The 23,150-nt window shown below is 38.1% G+C and overlaps 4 protein-coding genes across 4 annotated transcripts; 2 read left to right on the top strand and 2 right to left on the bottom strand.

Annotated features, from left to right (window-relative positions):
• Positions 1-5,677: 5,677 nt before the first annotated feature.
• LOC105209554 (chymotrypsin-1) lies at positions 5,678-6,586 on the top strand. The gene has a single exon (XM_011179993.3). The coding sequence runs from the start codon at positions 5,725-5,727 to the stop codon at positions 6,517-6,519; it is 795 nt and encodes a 264-aa protein (XP_011178295.2). The 5' UTR covers positions 5,678-5,724; the 3' UTR covers positions 6,520-6,586.
• On the bottom strand, positions 6,123-9,065 carry LOC105209553 (chymotrypsin-1). Its single transcript, XM_011179992.3, has one exon. The coding sequence runs from the start codon at positions 8,922-8,924 to the stop codon at positions 8,070-8,072; it is 855 nt and encodes a 284-aa protein (XP_011178294.2). The 5' UTR covers positions 8,925-9,065; the 3' UTR covers positions 6,123-8,069.
• Positions 9,066-17,433: 8,368 nt separating this feature from the next.
• LOC105209552 (chymotrypsin-1) lies at positions 17,434-18,490 on the bottom strand. The gene has a single exon (XM_011179991.3). It carries the CDS (start codon positions 18,389-18,391, stop codon positions 17,546-17,548), a length of 846 nt encoding a protein of 281 aa, XP_011178293.2. The 5' UTR covers positions 18,392-18,490; the 3' UTR covers positions 17,434-17,545.
• A 2,880-nt stretch (positions 18,491-21,370) lies between these two features.
• On the top strand, positions 21,371-22,431 carry LOC105209551 (chymotrypsin-2). Its single transcript, XM_011179989.3, has one exon. The coding sequence runs from the start codon at positions 21,432-21,434 to the stop codon at positions 22,281-22,283; it is 852 nt and encodes a 283-aa protein (XP_011178291.1). The 5' UTR covers positions 21,371-21,431; the 3' UTR covers positions 22,284-22,431.
• The last annotated feature ends 719 nt before the right edge of the window (positions 22,432-23,150 follow it).

The following is a 23,150-nucleotide window of genomic DNA, read 5'->3' as shown; positions in this document are numbered from 1 at the left end:
CTAAAATTCAAAATAGAGAACCAGAGAACCATGTGTCTACCATCATTTTAAAAATTCGCCATATTCCATCCGCCATTTTGAATTGTTCAAAACCGGCACCGGATTCGTATTCAGCGACCCCGAAAACCTTAGAGTAACGAGCTTCGAACAACTCCGATGAGTTTTTTTCAAAATAGCGGCCGCCATATTTGATCCGCCATTTGGAATTAAAAAAAAAACTATACCGGAATCGTAACAAGCGACCCCGAAAACCTCCTAATAACGAGTTTCAAACGAATCACATGAAGTTTTAAAAATACTGTCCGCCATATTGATTTTCTGGGGTTATGCCATAACCATGATCTGAAAAAGGTTAAAAAACCCCGAAAACCTCCTAATAACGAGTTTCAAACGAATCACATGAAGTTTTAAAAATACTGTCCGCCATATTGATTTTCTGGGGTTATGCCATAACCATGATCTGAAAAAGGTTAAAAAGACCTTGGATTCGCAATCAGCGAACCCAAAAACATAGGGCACATACAGTGAGATCCCCAGGTCATGACAACATTTTTTCTTTGTGTGGCTGTGTTGTTATTGAGGTTTCTTACTTCCAGTTAAGTATCGACGATCTTTTCAAGTGAAGTTATCTACTATTTCCTACATGGCAGAATCGATATAATCTTTTATAATGACCTTCAACTCTCAAATTACGTAAGAACACCTTGTATGGTCTTCGCTAAGAAATTTATTCATACTTGTGTCTTGCTATAAGATAGCGGAAGACTAACCTCAAATAACGCACCGAGCCTCTTCTTCTATTTTTATGACGCTTCTCGTCGTTATATGACAAATAAAGATACCTAAAAGTTGTTTTGCCAGTTAATGGCGTTTTTTGAGAAGCGGTTAAATGGTAACCGTTTGGGAGCAATTTACTGGATAGTGTTTCTCCGACATGGCCATACGATCCATTCTAAAGATATTTTTAATAATAATTCAACAGTAATATGGAGGTTTCTCCTAAAGTTAATGAAGTCAACAACACAAAGGTTATGAAATATAATTCACTAGGGACTCAATAGATCGACAAAATTAATATTGACTTCAGTATGGAAACTAAGATCATGTTAGAGAATTTTATAAACTTTAATGGGGTTCATAGGAGCTATCTACAAATACCGAATTTTGAGAAACTTGGAATAAATACTATCATTTAAATTAAAAAAGGAGGAGTGAAACAATTTTGAAGAAATCTTTATTAAACTCGGGGGTGATTATTTTATAGTTAGAAGCGAATGATTTGAAAGGGTTTTATAGCTTTATAAGGATCTAAAAAAAAATCAATTAATAAAATCAGCAACCTCTTGATTACTCTCTAACGATTATGGTTCGAAAATGAAGCGTTTTTATAAAAACAAATATATATGTAAGCCAAAGAAATTAAAAATGTATATTTGATCTAAAATCTAACTGGAAAAAAATTGTAATAATTATCAATTCAGTTAATCAATACAAAAATTTTTACATTCTGAATCAACATCCTAATTTTTAGACGCCTTCAATTTAATGCGATAATTTAAAATTATACCCAGAAGTATTCAGTCAAATGTCATAAAAAATGGTATTCAAAAGTATACTCGCGAGAGCAGCGGAGATTTTTTTATTTCTCTCACTGTCGTCGCACTGTCCAGATAGCCACATTTATTAAGTGAAAAAAAAAAAAATGACTTACGCTCCACACCTGAGCGCTTCGCTTCGTGGCGTCTATGGGCGCAAACTAGCACACAAACTTGCCTGCCCCAGTACACGTATGAGTCAACAGGCGATCGTCAAACGTTCGGCCGTCAGAAGCTGAAGAAACAAAAAAAACGCCCAAAAGGAAGTGTTTGGCTGACAGCCAGCTTTCGGAACAAGCGAAATTAGTTGGCAACGAAAATAGGCACTAAAAACCCAAAATATATCAACGATAAGTGGCAGCCAAAATTAAACGATAAAATGTGAGCGGGTGAGATAAGTAAGATAAAGTAAAATTAAGCATTTGAAAAACTTAAGCTAATCTAACTAAAAAAACAAATAATTAGTATTATATTCAGAATTAAAACGAATTAATAATAATGAATGTACATAAATATTTGCTTTTCTGACAATTAATCATTAAACCTCCATTTTGCAGATATTATTGGTATACCGGCGCTACTCGAAACCAGTCAACCCAATATGGCGACTGATTCCCAATTATCGGCTCGGATCAAAGATTCAACTGACTCATTTTGGCAAGCGCCTTGTGCTCTGTGAAACCATTCGCACAATTGTAAGGTATCTACATACTAAATGAATGGGTGGTTCATTTAGAGTTTTCTTTTCGAAATTACTAAAAAAAAAGTATCTTAGTTTTTAGATTTTTTTACCCTATAAAAAGTCAAACGCCTTGAAATTTCTTCGAAGTAACCAACTAACATTCTCAAAACAACTGATAAAAATATTATCGACTCGGTCGCTTTAGAGCTCGAATTTGATATACAGCCAAAAATAGTTCCATATTCCATATTCCATATTTGATAACTGAAAACCGTTTACTATAATCAACAGATCCGGCACTTTTGATCAGATCAGATCCTTTGAGCAGCCCGAAGGGAATGGTACTGTCAAAACAGGAAATGATTCAAAGAGACAATTTGAACAGCCCTTAATTTGCAACGCATGAGAGGAACAATCGTACGGTGGCGCCAGCGATTGAAGGCATAGAGTCTATATCACATAGTTGTCATTATCAGCCCCCACGGATCTTGCAAAAACGCGGACTGCTCATGCACGAGAAAGCTACACGCCGAGAGAGTGGGTGTCTTAGATCATTACGACAACGAGGCATTTAATAGTTGCAATGCCTTTAAATTGCAACTACGCGATTGAACGCGCCGTGATCACTGGCTACGAATCACGTTACGGATCTGAAGATCTGTGAGTAGCAGTGATCACAAATAAGTAAGTAAACTCTGGGAACGTTGACAAACAGAAATAGTTACTACCAAATCACGTAAAAAATTTATACTTTATGGTACATTCTACTTGGCTTCTAAGCGCACAAAAAGTGATATTAAAGTCGGCGATAGCGGAAGTCGTAAATGACAATAAAATGAGAAGTAGCGATCGCTGCAAACTAGATGTACATACAAATTTGAACTATATCTACCTACGGTATGATATTATCAAAATTTATAACCTTAAAAATATTGATATTGACTTCAGACCGTACTCTTGCCTCTAGATGACTGGCAGAAATTTGTTCATATTTTTTTCATAAGTTTGGTTACCTGGAACTTGAACTGATCGCTGAAACGCTTTTCAACTCTGTCTTTGAGGTCACTTCGTTTATTTATCGGCGCAGATACTGTTATAGCTCATTTCATTTCCTTTTAGATTTTTTTTTTTTTGGGAATTGGTTCCAGTAGTCTAAATCTGTTCAATATAGGTATAATCCTGGGCTGACCTAACATATTTCTTCACTTCCAACCCAGATTTAATGAATAGTGGATATATAGGTCTTCAAAGTCATAACAGTGAGTTTGCATCGACAAAATAATATTTTTAAGGTATTCGGCTCGTCAATAGTTTACAAACATTTCATGTTATTATTGTAAATATTTGCTAGAATCGAAAAGAAGTTCGATTGATGACATTCTGGAATATCTGTTCCCTTTAAAAGACAGCCATATGTAAGTTAAATGGTCTGTCTCATGGTATAAACGCAATGAGATCAAAATGAAATGGTATTAAAACAAGTAAGGAAGGGCTAAGTTCGGGTGTAACCGAACATTTTATACGCTCGCAATTAATTTATTTAACTTTATTAATATTATATAATACACAATTTGACCCACATATTCGTCATATATATATTGTATAAAGTCCATTGAAAGTTGGAAACCATAATATTAGGTTAGAAGCACCGAGGTCCTCGTGTTCGATATATGGGGCCTTAAAAACCTATGGTCCGATTTCGGCGATTTTTAGAATGGGGCTGCCACACTATTAACATAGTATTTGTGCGAAGTTCTGCACCGATATCTTTACTAGTACTTATTTTATACCTTGTAAAGTAAACGATTCAGAACGTCTTCAAAGTTCTGGTATAAAGGAAGTAAGCGTGGTGGTGAAGCGATTTGGCCTATTTTCACAACATATCATTGGGATGTAAGGAAACTATTACAAACCAAGTTTCATTGAAATCGGTCGAGTAGCTCCTGAGATATGGTTTTTGACCCATAAGTGGGCAACGCCATGCCCATTTTCCATTTTGTAAAAAGATCTGAGTGCAGCTTCCATCTGACATTTCTTATGTGAAATTTCGTGTTTCTGACGTTTTTTGTTAGTGAGTTAACCCACTTTTAGTAATTTTCAACCTAACATTTGTATGGGAGGTGGGCGGGGTTATAATCCGATTTCTTTCATTTTTGGACTGTAGATAGAAGTGGCTAAAAAAACGACTGCAGAAAGGTTTGGTTTATATAGCTCTATTGGTTTCCGAGATATGTACAAAAAACCTATTTGAGGGCGGGGCCACGCCCACATCCCCAAAAAAATTACATCCAAATATGCCCCTTCATAGTGCGATCCTTCATACCAAATTTTATTTCCATAGCTTTATTTATGGCTTAGTTATGGCACTTTATGTGTTTTCGGTTTTCGCCATTTTGTGGGCGTGGCAGTGGTCCGACTCATTTTCGAAAGCAACCTTCCTATGGTGTGTGCCACGTTTCATCAAGATATCTTAATTTTAACTCAAGTTACAGCTTGCACAGACGGACGGACGGACGGACAGACATTCGGATTTGAACTCCACTCTTCACCCTGATCACTTTAGTATATATAGCCCTATATCTAACTCGTTTAGTTTTGGGTGTTACAAACAACCGTTATGTGAACAAAGCTATAATACTCTTTTTAGCAACTTTTGTTGCGAGAGTATAAAAATTAGTCTAAGAACGGACTCATATCTCCGTTGAAAAGAGTTATAAGAAGTATCAAATGCATTTTTTCGCTTCGATTATATTCTTGTCGCCGTTGGTAAAAATATATTGGACAAAGCACACTCATATAAGGACAGGCTTTATTTCAACACACTTACTCAGTTCGTTACTCGGTTATCTGAAATCTAAGAAGGGTTTTGCCAACTTTCTATAGATATTAGTCAAAGAACTATCCCATAAGGCAAGCTTTGTTTCAACACACTTACTCAGTTCGTTACTCTAAATCTAAGAAGGGTTTTGTCAACTTTCTATAGATTACGAATTATTCAATGAAAGGAAACGAAAATGCAATAAACACAGTTATCAATGATTGAAGAGATATTGTTCTCTAATACATTTGATAAATTCTTTATTGATATTTTTGGATTGGAATGAAAAATAAAATGTATATACCAATTCACGTGTCCCTGCATGGAATTATCCATATTTATGGATTTGTTTGCACTGTTTCGGCATAGGTACAGACATGAGAATTTCAAAATGACTCAGTGTCATTTGCAATTTCTTTTGTTTTTGGCCTTCTGTAGAGGTAAATGCACATTTAAAGTCCATAAATTTTATTATCCAATTAATAAGGTGAACGATAAAATTTTTTTTGTGATATCTTAAGATAAGTTTTTCATTTACGTATTATCACGCTTATCCAAAACATTCCAATAACTAGTTAAATGGTTCAAAAGTCGTCAAACTCTCCTTATATACGTTACAGCTACACACCATGAAGGTGTTTCTTTTACTCGCCGTACTTTTGTGTGCCCACGCGGAGGCCAAATTAATAAAGTATCCAAAGAATTATGAAAAATTAGCGATTGAAGGCCGTGTAATTGGTGGCAAGAATGCCACTTTAGGTCAGGCGCCCTATCAGGTGTCCTTACAAAGCTGGTACGGTTATCATTTCTGTGGCGGCGCCATAATCGACAAGAATTGGATCTTAACTGCCGCACACTGTCTCGCCAATAAATTTGCTGATAATATAATGGTCGTAACAGGAACCGTCGAATGGGAGAAACCGAACGCCACTTACTATGTGACATCCTTTCATCTGCACTGTCGTTACAACAAACCGACCAGTCACAATGACATCGCATTGATACGACTGAACTCATCTATTGTATACAATGACCGTACGCAACCCGTAGCATTGCCAACACAACAGATGAACGAGGGCGATGAGGTCAAACTGACAGGTTGGGGTTCAACGGAACTGTATGGAGATACACCAGATAATCTGCAGATTGTGTCTTTGAAATATTTACCACATAAAAAATGTAAAGAAATGCATAATAATGATCCGGAATTGGATGTTGGACATATTTGCACATTTACGAAGGTTGGCGAAGGCTCATGTCATGGTGATTCGGGTGGCCCGTTGGTGAGCGCTGGAAAATTGGTCGGCATTGTTAATTGGGGTATGCCTTGCGCCATCGGCTATCCCGATGCGCATGCAAGCCCCTATTTCTATACGGATTGGATACGTCGCATAATGAGCGGTTCTACGAAGTGTTTTAGTTGAATTATTGATAAATGAATTATATTATTATAAAATATAGTAAAAATGTGATACAAATTCAAAATACAAATTTTAATAATTTATTTGATTGATGGCTGATACATTAGGGAACTCCTATCTTATGACTTAAACTTTGGACCGGAAATACAATTAGACTGAAATAAAGTTTACTGAGCTCACGCAGGGTGTTGTATCATTTAAGTTTAAGCCATTAAAGTCGTAACCTTATGTATTAGATATAATAATTAGAAATAATGATAATTCACTCTTTAAACTTTTTTATACATCGTATGGCACAGACAGGGTATGGCACATGGGAATAAACATTTTTAAAACCAAGCGAGTTAGATATAGGGTTATATATATCAAAATGATCAGGGTGACGAGTAAAGTGCAAATCCGGATGTCTGTCTGTCCATCCGTATGTCTGTCCGTCCGTGCAAGCTGTAACTTGAGTAAAAATTGAGATATCTTGATGAAACTTGGAAGACGTATTTCTTGGCACCATAAGAAGATTAAGTTCGAAGATGAGCGAAACCGGAATTGAGCTTCCCAATGAGATATGATGAAAATAGTCCAAATCGGTTCACAACGACGCCGACTTTCCATATACCAGAACATTGAAGTCGATCTGAATCGTTCACTTTGCAATATATAAAGTAAGAACTCGTGAAGATATCAGCCTTCCAAAACTCGCCGAAATCGGACCATAAGTATTCAAGGCGCCATATATTGAATATGAAGACCTCAGAGCTTCTAATTAATTTTTACCGAAAATATATATAAGTAAGTCTATCAGATATTTTGAAGAAATTCAGAGGGAATATTTTTCTTCTAATAATACGTCTCCGTGCCAAAAATTAGTGAAATGGGGTCATAACTTCCCCTAGCTTCCATATACCTACTATTAGGGTTTTCAAACTTTCATTGGACTTTATACCTTATATATGCCGAATATGTATAAAATTGTTTGTTATATTAATAAAATTAAATAAATAAATTGAGAGAGTATAAAATGTTCGGTTACACCCGAACTTAGCCCTTTTTTTCTCTCGAATACCCGAAGACCCGAGTCTTTTATTTAAAAAATGAGTATGATGGTTCTATAAAAGTGTCATGATCATCCAACAAGAGATCATATAAGCTTATTATTTTAAAATAAATTCGCTGAACTTTGAATAATATAAAATTTTTTAAAGACATGTCAAGAGATGATTAGTAAAACCTTCTAGCCTAAGAAATGGGTATTTTAACAAATCTTAAGTTCAAATGTATTGTCTATCTAATGTGATGACCGATCAGCTGATATTGATTCTATAAAAGATAAGCGACAGTTGACACGTTCGCTAAAGTACCCATGCTTTTGATAAAGTTTTCGAACAAACTATGATCCCTACAAAGGTGACATAAAACTTTCAGATTTTGGTTTTGATTTTGTAAAAACTCGAACAATTTATTTAATTAATATATAAAAGAATAAATATCAAACCAATCAATACCATAATTGAAATCCTTTCTTAATATTCTACTAAGTCAGTATTTTAATTCACAATTTAATTTTTATCCCCAAAAGTCGGATAATTACTTGCTTCGCAGTGGCATGCCTTACATCTACCTGACATAACGCGACGTATCCAATCACGATAAAAGTAAACACTAGCGAAGGCATCCGGATAACCCTGAGCGCAAGGCACACCCCAGTTGACGATGCCGACCAGTTCATCACCACTAATGAGAGGACCACCAGAGTCGCCATGACATGAACCCTCACCTTCTTTGGTGAATGTGCAAATATGACCGATGTCAAGTATCTCCCTATCCTCCTCTTCAAACGCCTCCAAACAACGTTTGTGACTTAGGTATTTCAATGAGATTTTCTGCAATGATTCCGCTGGTGGACCACCTAATTGTACGTCACCCCAACCGGTGAGTATAGCCGTGGCATTGTCTTCCAATGGCTTCGATGCCAACGGCACAGCCTGTGTATATTGATCGAAAACGATGGGATCTTTCAAATGTATGAGTCCGATATCATTGGAATATACCGGATTATCGTAATTACAGTGAGTATAATACTCATCTGATTCGTAAACAGCGCGTGGCTTATCCGACTCCACAGTACCCGTTATGATGCGCAAGTAAGGCGGATTATAGCCGTAAATGCAATGTGCAGCCGTTAGTATCCAGTGTTTGTCGATGATGGCGCCACCACACCAATGGCTGTTATACATGCCTTGTATGGATACCTGATAGGAAGCGAATCCCGGTTCGGCATTGGTGCCGCCAACAACACGTTCATTCTCACTCTGACGGTCTGAGAGATGCGCTTTGGGCGTGATCAAGCGCTTTGCAGTAGCTGTGACTATAATGTAGAGGAGTAATATCGATGTTATTCGCCACAAATGCATTTTGGCGTTATTCTTATAGAATCAGCACTTTCTTTGACTTTCGCACAGCAAATCTGTTAAACGTTTGAATAGCTAGAGCTGAGCGAAGTGACTGAGCGGAAACAAAAAATGCTGGTGCTTACAGCAATTTTTCTCATTTTGGACTATGTTTATTTATTGCCGTTGAATTTTATCCAATTTTAGATAAAATGTAAGTACTATACATATACAAGCAATATGTATATATATGTATATATATATATGTATGTATATATATTTAGCACAATCTATCGGTAGTGATTATATCTACCAAGCAAACCATAAACATAAAATTTTACAACTTTTGAATTTTATCTGAAGTCAACAGTAAAATTGACTAGATCCATTTCAAGAACATATTTGTAACCAGTTTCTTAATTTTAGGTATAGCGCAATAATAGGGAAGCCATTCAAATAATACGGGTCTTCTTCATTGTTAGAAACCCCCGTCTTTACACTCGACCTATTGTGTATGGTACCTCAATATCTCAGTATCTAGTAGCTTTAGTGTCTTTGCTTTTGAAAATCGAATATTCTCAGTGATGCAAAACCGTGAGTTTTGTACCAGAAGTTTCCATCATATTTCTTCCTTTTCTGGTTTAGTGGTTATCGGTAACACAATTCTTGGGATCGACCTCATTTTCCGAGAAATTTCAAAAACAGCTTTCTATAGTAACGGTAAAAATCCATGTGAATGGATTGAAAATTTTCCGTTTATTTCATTCTGATCTCAGCAACATGTTCTACAGGTGGCATAATGTTTATTCATTGGTTTATATGAACTTAGGTTGTAAGCGTTTAAACCAGGAACAAGTAATTTCATAACAGCAGCGGACTAATTTCATTTTAGTTTTGAATTGTCTTAATGATAGACTTTGACATATGGATGAGAGAAAACTGTTCATTGCCATCAGGAGGGTGTTCTTATAACAGCTTTTTTTAAGTTAATCATACCCGCTATCACAATTGTGTCAAATCTTTATTTTTTATAGTAAAGCGTATCGCTCCTTAGTCGTAGGGGTTCTTACTGGTCATTGTCCCAGTCTTAGCTGCAGAAGCTGCATGGATGAGGACGAGATGGTATCATCTTATTACTTTCTTCTGGAATATCCCACCCTTGCGAGCTCAAGAGAAAGATTTCACGGATCTCACTTTTTCGAACAAGCTCACGAAATAGCGAATGTAGAATTTAAAAATTGACTCCTAATTGCAAATGTAGGGCGATCCAGGCTTCACAAAGGCCTTTTACAGTCTACGTGGTTTTCGCTTTAGGAAACAGCCTTACAACTTAACCTAACCTGTGGGTTTCAGAAGCTAGAAACAAAGGTATTTTTTTTATACAATCATATACATATTTCAATTAAACAATTTAGCATATCAGAGAAATTTTGCTAAATTGTGAAATTTTGTGAAATTTTTATTTACAAATTCCGAAAACTAAGCCGTTGACACCTCATCTTCCTTGACGTGTCACAGAAATGGTCTTGCGGTGGACATCATAACTCATAATGGGTTCATGCAAAACAGTAAACCAAAAATATTTCGATAGGGGATGGATTAATCTAGTTAATGGAGAAAGGAAAATTAAAAATATTGAAATTGTTGACAGAATTTTAACCAAAAAAACTCAATTTTATGGTAAAATTTTTTCTAGTTATGGCTCGAAAAAAAATAGTTGTAATAAACATAAAAAATTCTTCGTTCATTAACTATATAATGTTATTCCAAAAATGTGTGCAAATTTGAATAAATTCGCTTCATAACTTTTCGAGAAATCGTATCCATCGACTTTAAAAATTTAGTTTTGAGATAAACGTGATTAAAATCTTTAAAGTATATCTTAGAATTTTACTCGGATTGATTTGATATTTTTGGATAATATTTTAAACATATTGCACTACTGAATATGACAAATTTTTGTTTTCAAATTTAATTAATTTTGAAACCCACCTAATCTCTTAATATATAAAAATGCAACCTCAGAAGAAATAGAAACAAACAATATTGATAAAGTAAAACCAATTTACAACCGCCGCCAATATATTTGCGGGAGCGTAGCTCAAATGCACTTGTTGCTAAATTGAGTGAAATTGTAGGTACTAATAATTTTCATATAGTGCCTTTGAAAAAGGGCAATATAGATGAGACTAAAATACAGTCGTACACTGAGAAAAGTTTCATGGACATAGTTAAATATTTGTCAAACAAAAATAAGAACTATTATTCTTATCAGCTGAAGAGTTCTAAAGGCCTAGTTATTGTAATTAAAGGTATAGAGTTTTCCGTAGATTCTAGCGAAGTCAAAGAAGCCCTTGAAGAATGTGGCTTTGAAGTTAAAACTGTTGTAAATATCTTCAACAGAAATAAAGTACCACAACCCATGTTTAGAATTGAACTGATGCCGAATTCTAACCAGCTTAGAAAGAACGAAGTGCATCCAATATACAATTTAAAATATTTGCTGCACCGTAGAGTAACCGTTGAAGAACCACACAAAAGAAATGGTCCGGTACAATGCACCAATTGTCAAGAATATGGCCATACCAAATCCTATTGCACTCTACGCAGTGTTTGTGTGATATGTGGAGATTTACATTCCACCTCCAAATGCACCACTAAGAAAGAGAATTTAAATAAAAAATGCAGCAATTGTGGAGGAAATCACACTGCCATCTACAGGGGTTGTCCTATTTATAAAGATTTAAAATTGAAGCTGTCACAGGGAATTCAAGCACGTCGTAACCAAATGTTACATACTCCCCGTAATGACATTATAGATATCACAGACCATATTCCAAAACCTAGTAATATTAAAAATAATACTGTACAAGGGAGCTATGCCAATGTTGTAAAAGGCAACAATGTACAAATGCAACCACCGCAAAATCCCTCGAATGGTGGTATTGAAACCATGATTATAAATCTTACGCAATGTATGACGCAATTTATGTCTACTATGCAAAATATTGGAGGATGGGATCATGTGTAGAAGTTCACGCAAGTGAGGAAAGTTTTTGATTGTCACTCACTTGGGAGTGGCCAGAAACGATTCTTTTCCACATGGTTCAAGCAGCTCACGACTTCCGGTTTTAGACCAAGTATCCTCTGGGTAGCCAACAGACATCCATTTGAAGGCGAGCTAAAGTGAGAAGGCGAAGCCCGCTTATGCGGTTGTGCGTAGGGTTTGGGACCCACCACATAAAAACACCCCCCAATGAAAAATCTACGAAAGCCTCGGATGAGACACCCCCCTTTTGATGACGACCCCTGCAAACGTTTTAAGGATAATGATATAAGGGCATGCACCTGGAATGTCCGGACCCTTAATTGGGAAGGTGCCTCTGCCCAGCTGGTTGATGTCCTCATACGACTTAAGGCTGACATCACCGCCATCCAAGAAGTGCGATGGACGGGACAAGGACGGAAGAAGGTGGGTCCTTGTGACATCTACTACAGCGGCCATATAAAGGAGCGCAAATTTGGTGTTGGATTTGTGGTGGGAGAGAGACTCCGTCGCAGAGTCCTGGCATTCACCCCGGTGGATGAACGTCTAGCCACAATCCGCATCAAAGCGAGGTTCTTCAACATATCGCTGATTTGCGCCCACGCCCCAACGGAAGAGAAGGACGATGTGACCAAAGATGCTTTCTATGAGCGCCTAGAACGCACCTATGAGCGCTGCCCCCGCCACGATGTAAAAGTCGTGCTTGGTGATTTTAACGCCAGGGTGGGTAAAGAAGGTGTCTTTGGCACAACAGTCGGAAAATTCAGCCTCCATGACGAAACATCGCCAAACGGCCTGAGGCTGATCGACTTCGCTGGGGCCCGAAATATGGTCGTCTGTAGTACCAGATTCCAGCATAAGAAAATACATCAAGCTACTTGGCTGTCTCCTGATCGAAACACGCGGAACCAAATCGATCACGTTGTGATAGACGGAAGACATGTCTCCTGTGTTTTAGACGTGCGTACGCTCCGAGGACCATATATAGACTCGGACCATTATCTGGTCGCAGCGAAGATACGCACCCGCCTCTGTGCAGCAAAGAATGCCCGTCAACAAACACAAGGAAGGTTCGACGTCGAAAAGCTGCAATCGCAACAGACAGCCACGAAATACTCTACTCGACTTGCACTCCTGCTCTCTGAGAGCACTCATCAGCATCTCGGTATAAGGGAACTGTGGAACGGCATCTCAAACTCACTGCGTACCGCTGCAGCCGAAACAATTGGTTTTCGGCAACGACAAAAAACAAGCTGGTACGATGAGGAGTGCCGTCTCGCAGCGGAGAGAAAACAGACTGCCTACCTCGCAACATTGCAAACGACCACAACACGTGCGGGATGGGATAGATACCGAGAGCTGAAGAGGGAAGCGAGACGCATTTGCAGACAAAAAAAGAAAGAGGCCGAAATGCGTGAGTACGAAGAGCTTGAGAAGCTGGCAGACAGAGGGAATGCTCGAAAATTTTATGAAAAAATGAAGCGACTTAACGAAGGTTTCAAGACCGGAGCATCCTCATGTAGAGACCAAGGTGGTAATCTGGTAACCGATGACCAGGGCATACTGGGATTATGGAGGGAACACTTCTCCGACCTGCTGAATGGCAGTGAGAGTACAACACCAGGAGATGGCGAACCCGATCCCCCAATCGATGACGATGGAACAGATGTTCCATTACCCGACCATGAAGAAATTCGAATAGCAATTACCCGCTCGAAGAACAACAAAGCAGCGGGGGCCGATAGATTACCGGCAGAACTATTCAAATACGGCGGCGAAGAACTGATAAGGTGCATGCATCAGCTTCTTTGCAGAATATGGTCGGAAGAAAGCATGCCTGACGATTGGAATCTCAGTGTGCTCTGCCCAATCCATAAAAAGGGAGATCCCACAATCTGCGCCAATTACCGTGGGATCAGCCTCCTAAATATCGCATACAAGGTTCTATCGAGCGTATTGTGTGAAAGACTAAAGCCCACCGTCAACAAACTGATTGGACCTTATCAGTGTGGCTTTAGACCTGGAAAATCGACAACTGACCAGATATTCACCATGCGCCAAATCTTGGAAAAGACCCGAGAAAAGAGGATCGACACACACCACCTTTTTGTCGATTTTAAAGCTGCTTTCGACAGCACGAAAAGGAGCTGCCTTTACGCCGCGATGTCTGAATTTGGTATCCCCGCAAAACTTATACGGCTGTGTAAATTGACGTTGAGCAACACCAAAAGCTCCGTCATGATTGGGAAGGACCTCTCCGAGCCGTTCGATTCCAAACGAGGTTTCAGACAAGGTGACTCACTATCGTGCGACTTCTTTAACCTGATGCTGGAAAAAATTATAAGAGCTGCAGAGCTAAACCGAGAAGGTACAATCTTCTACAAGAGTGTACAGCTACTGGCGTACGCCGATGATATTGATATCATCGGAAGCAACAACCGCGCCGTTTGTTCTGCTTTTTCCCGCATGGATAAGGAGGCGAAGCGAATGGGTCTGGAGATGAATGAGGACAAGACGAAATATCTCCTGTCATCAAACAAACAGTCGGCGCATTCGCGTCTTGGCTCCCACGTCACTGTTGACAGTCATAACTTCGAGGTCGTAGATAATTTCGTATACCTGGGAACCAGCATCAACAACACGAACAATGTCAGCCTCGAAATCCAGCGCAGAATAACTCTTGCCAACAGGTGCTACTTTGGACTGAGTAGGCAATTGAACAGTAAAGTCCTCTCTCGACGAACCAAAATCAAGCTCTACAAGTCGCTTATCATTCCCGTCCTGCTTTACGGTGCAGAAGCTTGGACGATGTCAACATCAGATGAGACGACACTAGGAGTTTTCGAGAGGAAAATTTTGCGCAAGATTTATGGTCCTCAGAACATTGGCAACGGCGAATACCGCAGACGATGGAACGATGAGCTGTACGAGTTATACGACGACATTGACATAGTTCAGCGAATAAAAAGACAGCGGCTACGCTGGCTAGGTCATGTTGTACGAATGGACGAAAACACTCCAGCCCTGAAAGTGTTCGATGCAGTACCCGCCGGAGGAAGCCGAGGAAGGGGAAGGCCTCCACTCCGTTGGAGGGACCAGGTGGAGAGCGACCTGGTTACACTTGGGATCTCCAACTGGCGCCGAACTGCGAAGGAGAGAGACAGGTGGCGCACTATCGTCGATTCGGCTATAACCGGCTAAACGGTTGCAACGCCAATCACATACATGCAAAATATGATACAAGATTTAATAAAATCGCAAAACCAAATGCTGCAAACTTTATTAAGTAAAAAATGAGCAAACTAAATATCTGTATATGGAATGCTAACGGTGTTAACCAACATAAACTAGAGATTATTAGATTTCTGTCTGAAAAAAATATAGATGTAATGCTAATATCAGAAACTCATCTGACAAACAAAAATAACTTCAATATACCCGGATTTAGACGCTATGTTACAAATCACCCGGATGGAAAAGCGCACGGTGGAACGGCAGTATTGGTTAGAAATCGGCTTAACCACTATGCTCTAGAATATCATGCTACAGCCCAGTTACAAGCTACAACAATATCATTAAAAAATCGGGGTTGTGATTTAAACCTAACTGCTATATACTGTCCACCTCGTTTTAAAATTACAGATGGTGGATTTAAAGACTTTTTTGGAAAGCTAGGTCATAGATTCCTAGCAGGTGGAGATTACAATGCAAAACACACGTACTGGGGCTCACATCTAATTAACCCTAAAGGAAGACAGCTGTACAACACAATTATGAATAAGCACAATAATCTTGATATAATATCTCCTGGCAAGCCGACATATTGGCCCAGTGATCGTAACAAAATACCAGATTTAATTGATTTCGCTGTAACCAAAAATATAGATAGATCACTTGTGACAGTTGATACATGTACAGACTTATCTTCAGATCATTCACCTGTACTAATAAAGTTGTGTGAACAACCCATATTCGTTGATCCAAAAGTGGGTCTAACATCTTATAAAACGAACTGATTAAAATATAAGAAATATGTGAGTAGCCACATTAATAGTGAATACAAAATAAATACAGGAAGAGATATTGACGAAAGCATAAGAGAACTTAATGATATAATAACTAACGCAGCTGTCTTAGCAACACCAAACAGAAACTATAAGCCACTTGGTCTCCGAAAAACCACTAACAGAGAAATAGAAAAGCTTGTAAATGAAAAAAGGCGTGCTAGACGAGAATGGCAGATAAATCGCTCCCCTTCCACTCAGCTTCAATTGAAATCTGCTGTACGAAAATTAAAGAAAGCGCTTAAATGCGAGGAAGAATTCAACAACGAAATGTATATAAAGAAGCTATGTCCAAACTCAAGAAAGCAAAATTCCCTGTGGAAAGCCCAAAAGTCCATGAAGCCTCCAGTCGACTCCAACATGCCTATACGAGACTTGGGTGGAAATTGGGCTCGAAGTGACGAGGAAAAGGCTAATTGCTTTGCAAATCACCTGGAAAAGGTATTTCAACCTAATTGCCCAAAGAACAACTTTATGTTGTCAATCTTACCTAACACAGCAAATGAGTCGCTCGAGTCTTTTAAGACTTCACCTTTTGAAATTAATTGCATCATAAAAGAACTAAATCAAAAAAAGTCGCCAGGACATGATAATATCACCCCAAAAATGCTAATAGAGTAAAAATGAACAATATTTTGGTGCCCCAAGCGAATGAAGTTACCTATCTTGGTATTCACCTAGATAGAAGGCTTACGTGGAGAAAACATATATCTAGTAAAATAACTTGCATGAAGATAAGAGCTGCAAATTTAAATTGGCTTATAAATAAAAACTCTAAACTTAGCCTAGACAACAAAGTACTTTTATACAATGCGGTCATAAAGCCGATTTGGATGTACGGCATTCAACTGTGGGGTACGACCTGTGCAACAAATATCGATATAATACAAAGGTTCCAATGGAAAATGCTTAGAACAATCACGTGCTCACCATGGTACATGCGCAATGAAAATATCCATAAAGATCTTGGTATCCCAATGGTGAAGAAAGAAGTAGAGGACAGCAGATTGAAATATATATCTAAACTCCGTGATCACCCAAACCCATTGGCTAATGCTTTAATACAATCCTGTAATCAATCACGTCTAAAAAGAAGAGATATGCCAGCACACTAAAGAGCAACGTTTCACCAAAACAACTTAATCACCTGGTTGAGCTTGTCTAGTTTTTAGTTAGTTTTAAGATTTTATAACTTATTGTTAGGCTTTAAAGAGCAGATTCAGTAAATAAATGTATATTGAAAGAAAAAAAATTACATTCAAGCATCCTCACAAATATGTGAACCAAACTAAACTTAGCGTGTCAATCTTTTTAAATAAATAACTATTATATTTTATTGATTTTATAAAAATGCAACCTCAGAAGAAATAGAAACAAACAATATTGATAAAGTAAAACCAATTTTCATTCAAGCATGTCAATCTTTTTAAATAAATAACTATTATATTTTATTGTTTTTATAAATAAATAAGTTTATTTTATTGCATTCTTAAAGTCCCAAAAAATCACAGTCACATCGCGTTGCAACAACTCCTTTACGACCGCTGACGCGTACATTGCTCCAACGAACGTTCAATGAAGTCCCGATAATAAATGACACTCGCATGCATATCCGGCTTGCCCATCGCACAGGGTGCACCCCAATTGACCAGACCAACTAATTTCCCCTCATACACAATAGGACCGCCCGAATCGCCATTGCAGGCGCCTTCACCCTTTTTACTGAATGTGCAAATGTGACCATAACCAACACCCGTATGATGCTCCCAACGCTCCAAACACTCCTCTCTAGAGACAACGGTAAAGTTTTGCGTTTGCAGCAGCTCGGTATTAGGCGAATTCAAAAGTGGACTACCCCAGCCGGTCATTGTGACCAGATCGCCAGCTTTAAGCGGTTGCGTATGCAACTCAATCGGTTGTGTGACATTATTAAATTGTATAGTGCCGTTCAGACGCACCACGGCAATATCATTCTGATACATTGGCATATCTTGACGGCAATGACGATAGGCGAGCTCCGGACGGAATGTTACACCCGATTTGCTCCACGTATTCGTGCCAACAACAATCCGCAATGATTCGATTGGAAAATCTTCCATGCAATGGCCGGCTGTGAGTATCCAACGCTCCGATATGATAGCACCACCACACACATGCGAATCCCAGACGGTTTTGATTAGCACTTGATAGGGTGCGGCACTCTCTGCGGCCACTACACCGCCCACGATGCGCCCGTTAATTGATGTGCCATTACTTTTATTGTCATTATAATTTCGAAGCTCCGTTGGTATGCGTATGGCTTGTGTGTATTCAACACAAATACTGAGACAAAGTGCGAAGAGTAGCACGTATGCAACGTTCGTATAATGTGGTTGCCACATTCTATTCACACGACACTTCACTTGTATGCAACACTTTTACCACAACCACCAGCTACTGGTCTCAACACAATACAAATATGACTTGTGACTTTGGAAATTGCGTTTTATATGCGGGGTTTCATGCAGACCATAAGCAAATGGCCTGTGACCGGGTTCATCGGGGTGCATTGTTTTGAAAATAAAACATTTTTTATCGTTTACGATTCACACCTATATATACTTGCACCTATATTTATGGTCAGATATTTAACCCAAATTTTTATGGACTCACGTAGCACGTACAACAAACCAGTAATGTAGGAATTACCAACAATAAAATGCTAAATGCGGCCCCACTTTAAAGCGAATACGTTTATTGCACCCATAACAGGTATCATATAAAGTAAGGATAATGAGTCTATCGAGCTTGTATAAATTTAAATTTTTTTGTATTTTTGCGCTTTGGAATCTCATAAAATGTCCAAGCAATAGTCGGCCTTTGCCAAAGTGAGACAGTTATATTGAATTTCAGCTGAGTCTAGCCGATAAGCTGTAGATGATAAGTCAATATTTTATCATTATGATGAACAATAATATTTTTTAATTTGTTTGAAAGTAGTCTTGCCACGTCATTTTATTATTAAAATGAATTGTGAAAGCTAACACTGTTGGTCACGGTGCTTTTCGGAAGAGTTGTGAGTATTTTATGACTTTTCGCTAATGCGCAGATACATGCCCTAATCCATAAATATAGCCATTCTACATTATAGCGTAATATAATTTGTTGTAATTTTTATCTTCGACGCGCAGCTAATATGCTTTCTAGTACTAGTAACACTATCAAAGCTGTTAGTGTACTAATTGGTAGTATAAAGGTATATATATATGGATAGATTTTCATAAGTCTATAACAAATTAAATAGTACTGACCCAATTTTTTATTGATATAGCTCATAATTGGAATACCTTTTATCTTAGTTGTTATATATCCTGTGTTCATCGGAATGATTTTGAGTTTTAGACATATTTTTTTTTTACAAGCAAGGCTCATTACATTTCATGAAGAAAAAAAGAAAAATATATATACAGTAGAATCCCTTATCCGAACATCGATTATCCGAACGTGTTCGTCTCGGCTCTATTCGCCAATTTAATTGAATTGAATTGAACAGTACTATCTCATGAAATATCTCCTGTCATCAAGCAAACCGTCAGCGCATTCATGCCTAGGCTCCCACGTCACTATTGAAAGTCAACTTTGAAGTTTTAGAAAATTTCGTCTATCTTGGAACCTGCATTAACAGCACTAACAATGTCAGCCTGGAAATCCAACGCAGAATCACTCTTGCCAACAGGTGCTACTTTGGACTGAGTAGACAATTGAAAAGTAAAGTCTTCTCTCGACGAGCCAAAATCAAACTCTACAAGTCGCTTATCATTCCCGCCCTACTTTCTGGTGCAGTAGCGTGGACGTTGTGAACATCCGATGAGAAGGCACTAGGAGTTTTCCAGAGGAAGATTTATGGTCCTCAGAACAATGGAAGACGCGGTTGTTGTCATGTAGGTCATGTCGTTCGAACGGACGAAAGCACTCCCGGTTTGAAAGTGTTCGATGCAGTACCCCGCCGATAGAAGCCGAGGAAGATGAAAACTTCGACTCCGTTGGAAGACCAGGTGGAGAAGGACCTGACTTCACTTGATATTTCTTTTTTTTCTTATTTTCGATTACCCGGAATATCCCTGGTTTTATTTGAATCGGATAATCGGGATTCTACTGTACTCGAAAATATTTATTCTTATTTTTGCTGTTGCTGTAGCGAATACAGTTGGTGTAGAAAACTCTATTTGTTAATAAGAAATCAGTGCCTGCCATTGACACAATCTATCGGAATCTAAACACTGAATAAATATTCTCGGTGATTAAAGTTATTATCAGGTCTAGACAAAAAAGATTAAGATCATGCTAAGGTTAATCCAATTATACGAGGCACCTAGAGATTTTTATCTACTAGTGATTGAGTACTGACACCCAAAACGTAATTTAAAAAGAGAAAGAATATGTTGATTGTGCTTTTGACATTGACGTCAAGGGTCCGATGTACATACAACGATTGAGTGTCCGACAAATGTTAATGTGTTTCAAACAGCGAGAGATAATCCAAGGTAAAGCCCTTATTTAGAAAAAATCCATATCAATTCAGATATTGTAGAACTCATTATAATTGCAGAGACATCTTGATAGGCTGCCATTGTAGGCCGAGATAATAATCGCAAAGTTTACCCAGACCTCAATTTTTAGTAAAATACTCTCCCACTTAGTTTGTTTAGGATATCAATTATTGCAGGCGATGTTAGTGTGGTTCAAACAAGCTCAGATTATCCAAGTTAAAACCCTTATTTAGAAGAAATCCGTATCAATTTAAATATTGTTGAACTGACTGTCATTAGAATTGCAGAGACATATTGAGACACTGCCATAGTTGGCCGTAAAGTTTACCGAGACCCCAATTTTTAGTGAACATCTCTCCCACTTAATTCCGTACCTTATCTGTTATAGTGGATAGGTGGTTGTTTAAGTTGGTCTTTAATGATATTTAATGGCAAAATAATAGTAATGGTCTGATACCTAAATATATAGCCTTGCCTCAGTCAATACCAATCGCTTAGTTTACCAGAGGTATTAACTCTCTCTAGCTCTCTCGTGAGTGCCCACAAACACTAAATACTTTTATTGGAATTTTTCCATTCCCCACAGCCATTGAACTTAAGGCCTACAAAGATTAGCAAAATTTTCAAATGCCGCCCATCAAGTTTAAGTTCAATGAGTTTATGGCACAAACTACTTTAAGCTCCCTTTAATAATTCTTATCCAAACTCATTTGTGATATCAATACTTGATAATAACGATATTATCGGTGGGCAATAACATATCATAAAAATAACTTTAAGATAAGAAATACCAGATATATGGTATTCGTAATAACGATAATATAAAATTTTAAGTAATATCCAAACTTAGAATAGATGTTATTTGGATATCAAACCAATAACTCACAACAAAATGTGTTCTTTTGCGAAGCGCAAGATATTACTCGCCATTTTGGCCGTAGCCTTTACTTGCAGCTCAGCGCTACGTATGCGCGGTGAACCGTACGAGGGATTACGTTATCGCAACACACGACCCAACTTAAACAATCGTGATGCTAGTGCAAGCGGACGCATTATTGGCGGTCAGGAGGCAGTCGAAGCATCTGCACCCTGGCAGGTGACTTTACAAAACATTTACGGCAATCACTTTTGCGGTGGCGCGATAATACACGATCGCTTTGTGGTGACGGCGGCAAGTTGTGTCAGTGGACTGCAAAAGAGCTGGGTCAAAGTGGTGACCAGCACCAATGATTGGATGGGTTTGGCCTGGCAGTACGATGTATCGGAGATCATTGTACACTGTAATTTCGACAAACCGTTATATCACAATGATATCGCGCTCTTAAAGCTGAGCACATTGATCGCTTATGATGACAAGACCAAGAACATCACCATCGCCGATGAGGACGAATTGGTGGCGGGTGAAACACTCACAATGACCGGTTGGGGCAGCGCAACGGAAGGCGGTGCTTATCCGAATGCCCTGAAGCAGTTAAAAGTGAAGTACTTGCCTTATGCGCAGTGTCGCAGTGCATATAGCAATTCGGAAGATGTGGATATGGGTCACTTGTGTACCACTTCACGCAATGGTGAGGGCGCTTGTCATGGCGATACCGGCGGACCGTTGGTCAATGAGCAAGGTCAACTGGTTGGTATCGGCAATTGGGGTGTACCATGTGGACGCGGTTTTCCCGATGTGTTTGCCAAATTGTCATTTTATGCCGATTGGATACGCTCAACTATAAATGGCTGTAGGCAAACTTAAAGTAGAAGTGGTTCATAAATATAAAAAGTGATACTCTAGAATCTACAACTGTTGGTGGATTTGAATAAAACCTGAACTAATTGCTTTGTAGTTTCATTTCATGGGTTGTAAATATATATATTGTTATGTATGTATACTGCTTTTTAAATATATTCGTGTATTCAATGTGGAACAAATATTGATAGGCCTATTCAATGGACTTTGTACTGTGTCTTAACTTATAAATATACAGTTTTCGCCGCTTTATTTGAATCAGTCGAAAACATATTGAATTGAAAGGCTATTTCGACGTAAATTCTAACGTAACGTAAAAAAAAATAGTTAAACTCCAAAACACTTTTCTTCTACTCAAGTAGCATTACCGCGATAAAACTAACTAAATCCAAGATTTATGAATTATATGATTCATTCGCTAACTAAATATAAGTTCTTCAATTTTGCAAAGTATGTTTAAATGGAGAATACTGTACTATATACCATGAACTGATTGGGAACACATAGCGACTAGGGCAGGGGTGTCTAGATAGAAGCGTGCCTATAAAGTTAACGTGCAAGTAATAGAAGTACGTGACCATTGCTCGTCTGGCGCAAAAAAAAAGTTACAGACTAAATGATAAGGCAAAATTTGCAAGATTTTAAAGGCTAGATAAACTTTTTTATTATTATGGAAATTTTTAGAAATGGGCAGAAAGGGAGCTGTCTTATGGGTCAAGAAAACTAAATTGGTGCCTTGTAAGTAATTGGAATTGATATTCTGATATCATTAATGATATATAACTGCGATCTAAAGATTTTCAACTAAAATCACATCTTCGTCTAAAAATATTTGGACAATGTTATGCGTTCTTCAAAATATATAATATTTTA

Source organism: Zeugodacus cucurbitae, chromosome 2 (genome assembly GCF_028554725.1).
Source record: "Zeugodacus cucurbitae isolate PBARC_wt_2022May chromosome 2, idZeuCucr1.2, whole genome shotgun sequence".
In the NCBI taxonomy this organism is placed as follows: Eukaryota; Metazoa; Arthropoda; class Insecta; order Diptera; family Tephritidae; genus Zeugodacus; species Zeugodacus cucurbitae.
This window is presented reverse-complemented; position numbering and strand designations above follow the sequence as displayed.

Bases quoted from the DNA above. Each gene is read 5' to 3' on its own strand.
- LOC105209554 (XM_011179993.3), top strand. From the start codon at position 5,725: ATGAAGGTGTTTCTTTTACTCGCCGTACTTTTGTGTGCCCACGCGGAG.
- LOC105209553 (XM_011179992.3), bottom strand. From the start codon at position 8,924: ATGCATTTGTGGCGAATAACATCGATATTACTCCTCTACATTATAGTC.
- LOC105209552 (XM_011179991.3), bottom strand. From the start codon at position 18,391: ATGTGGCAACCACATTATACGAACGTTGCATACGTGCTACTCTTCGCA.
- LOC105209551 (XM_011179989.3), top strand. From the start codon at position 21,432: ATGTGTTCTTTTGCGAAGCGCAAGATATTACTCGCCATTTTGGCCGTA.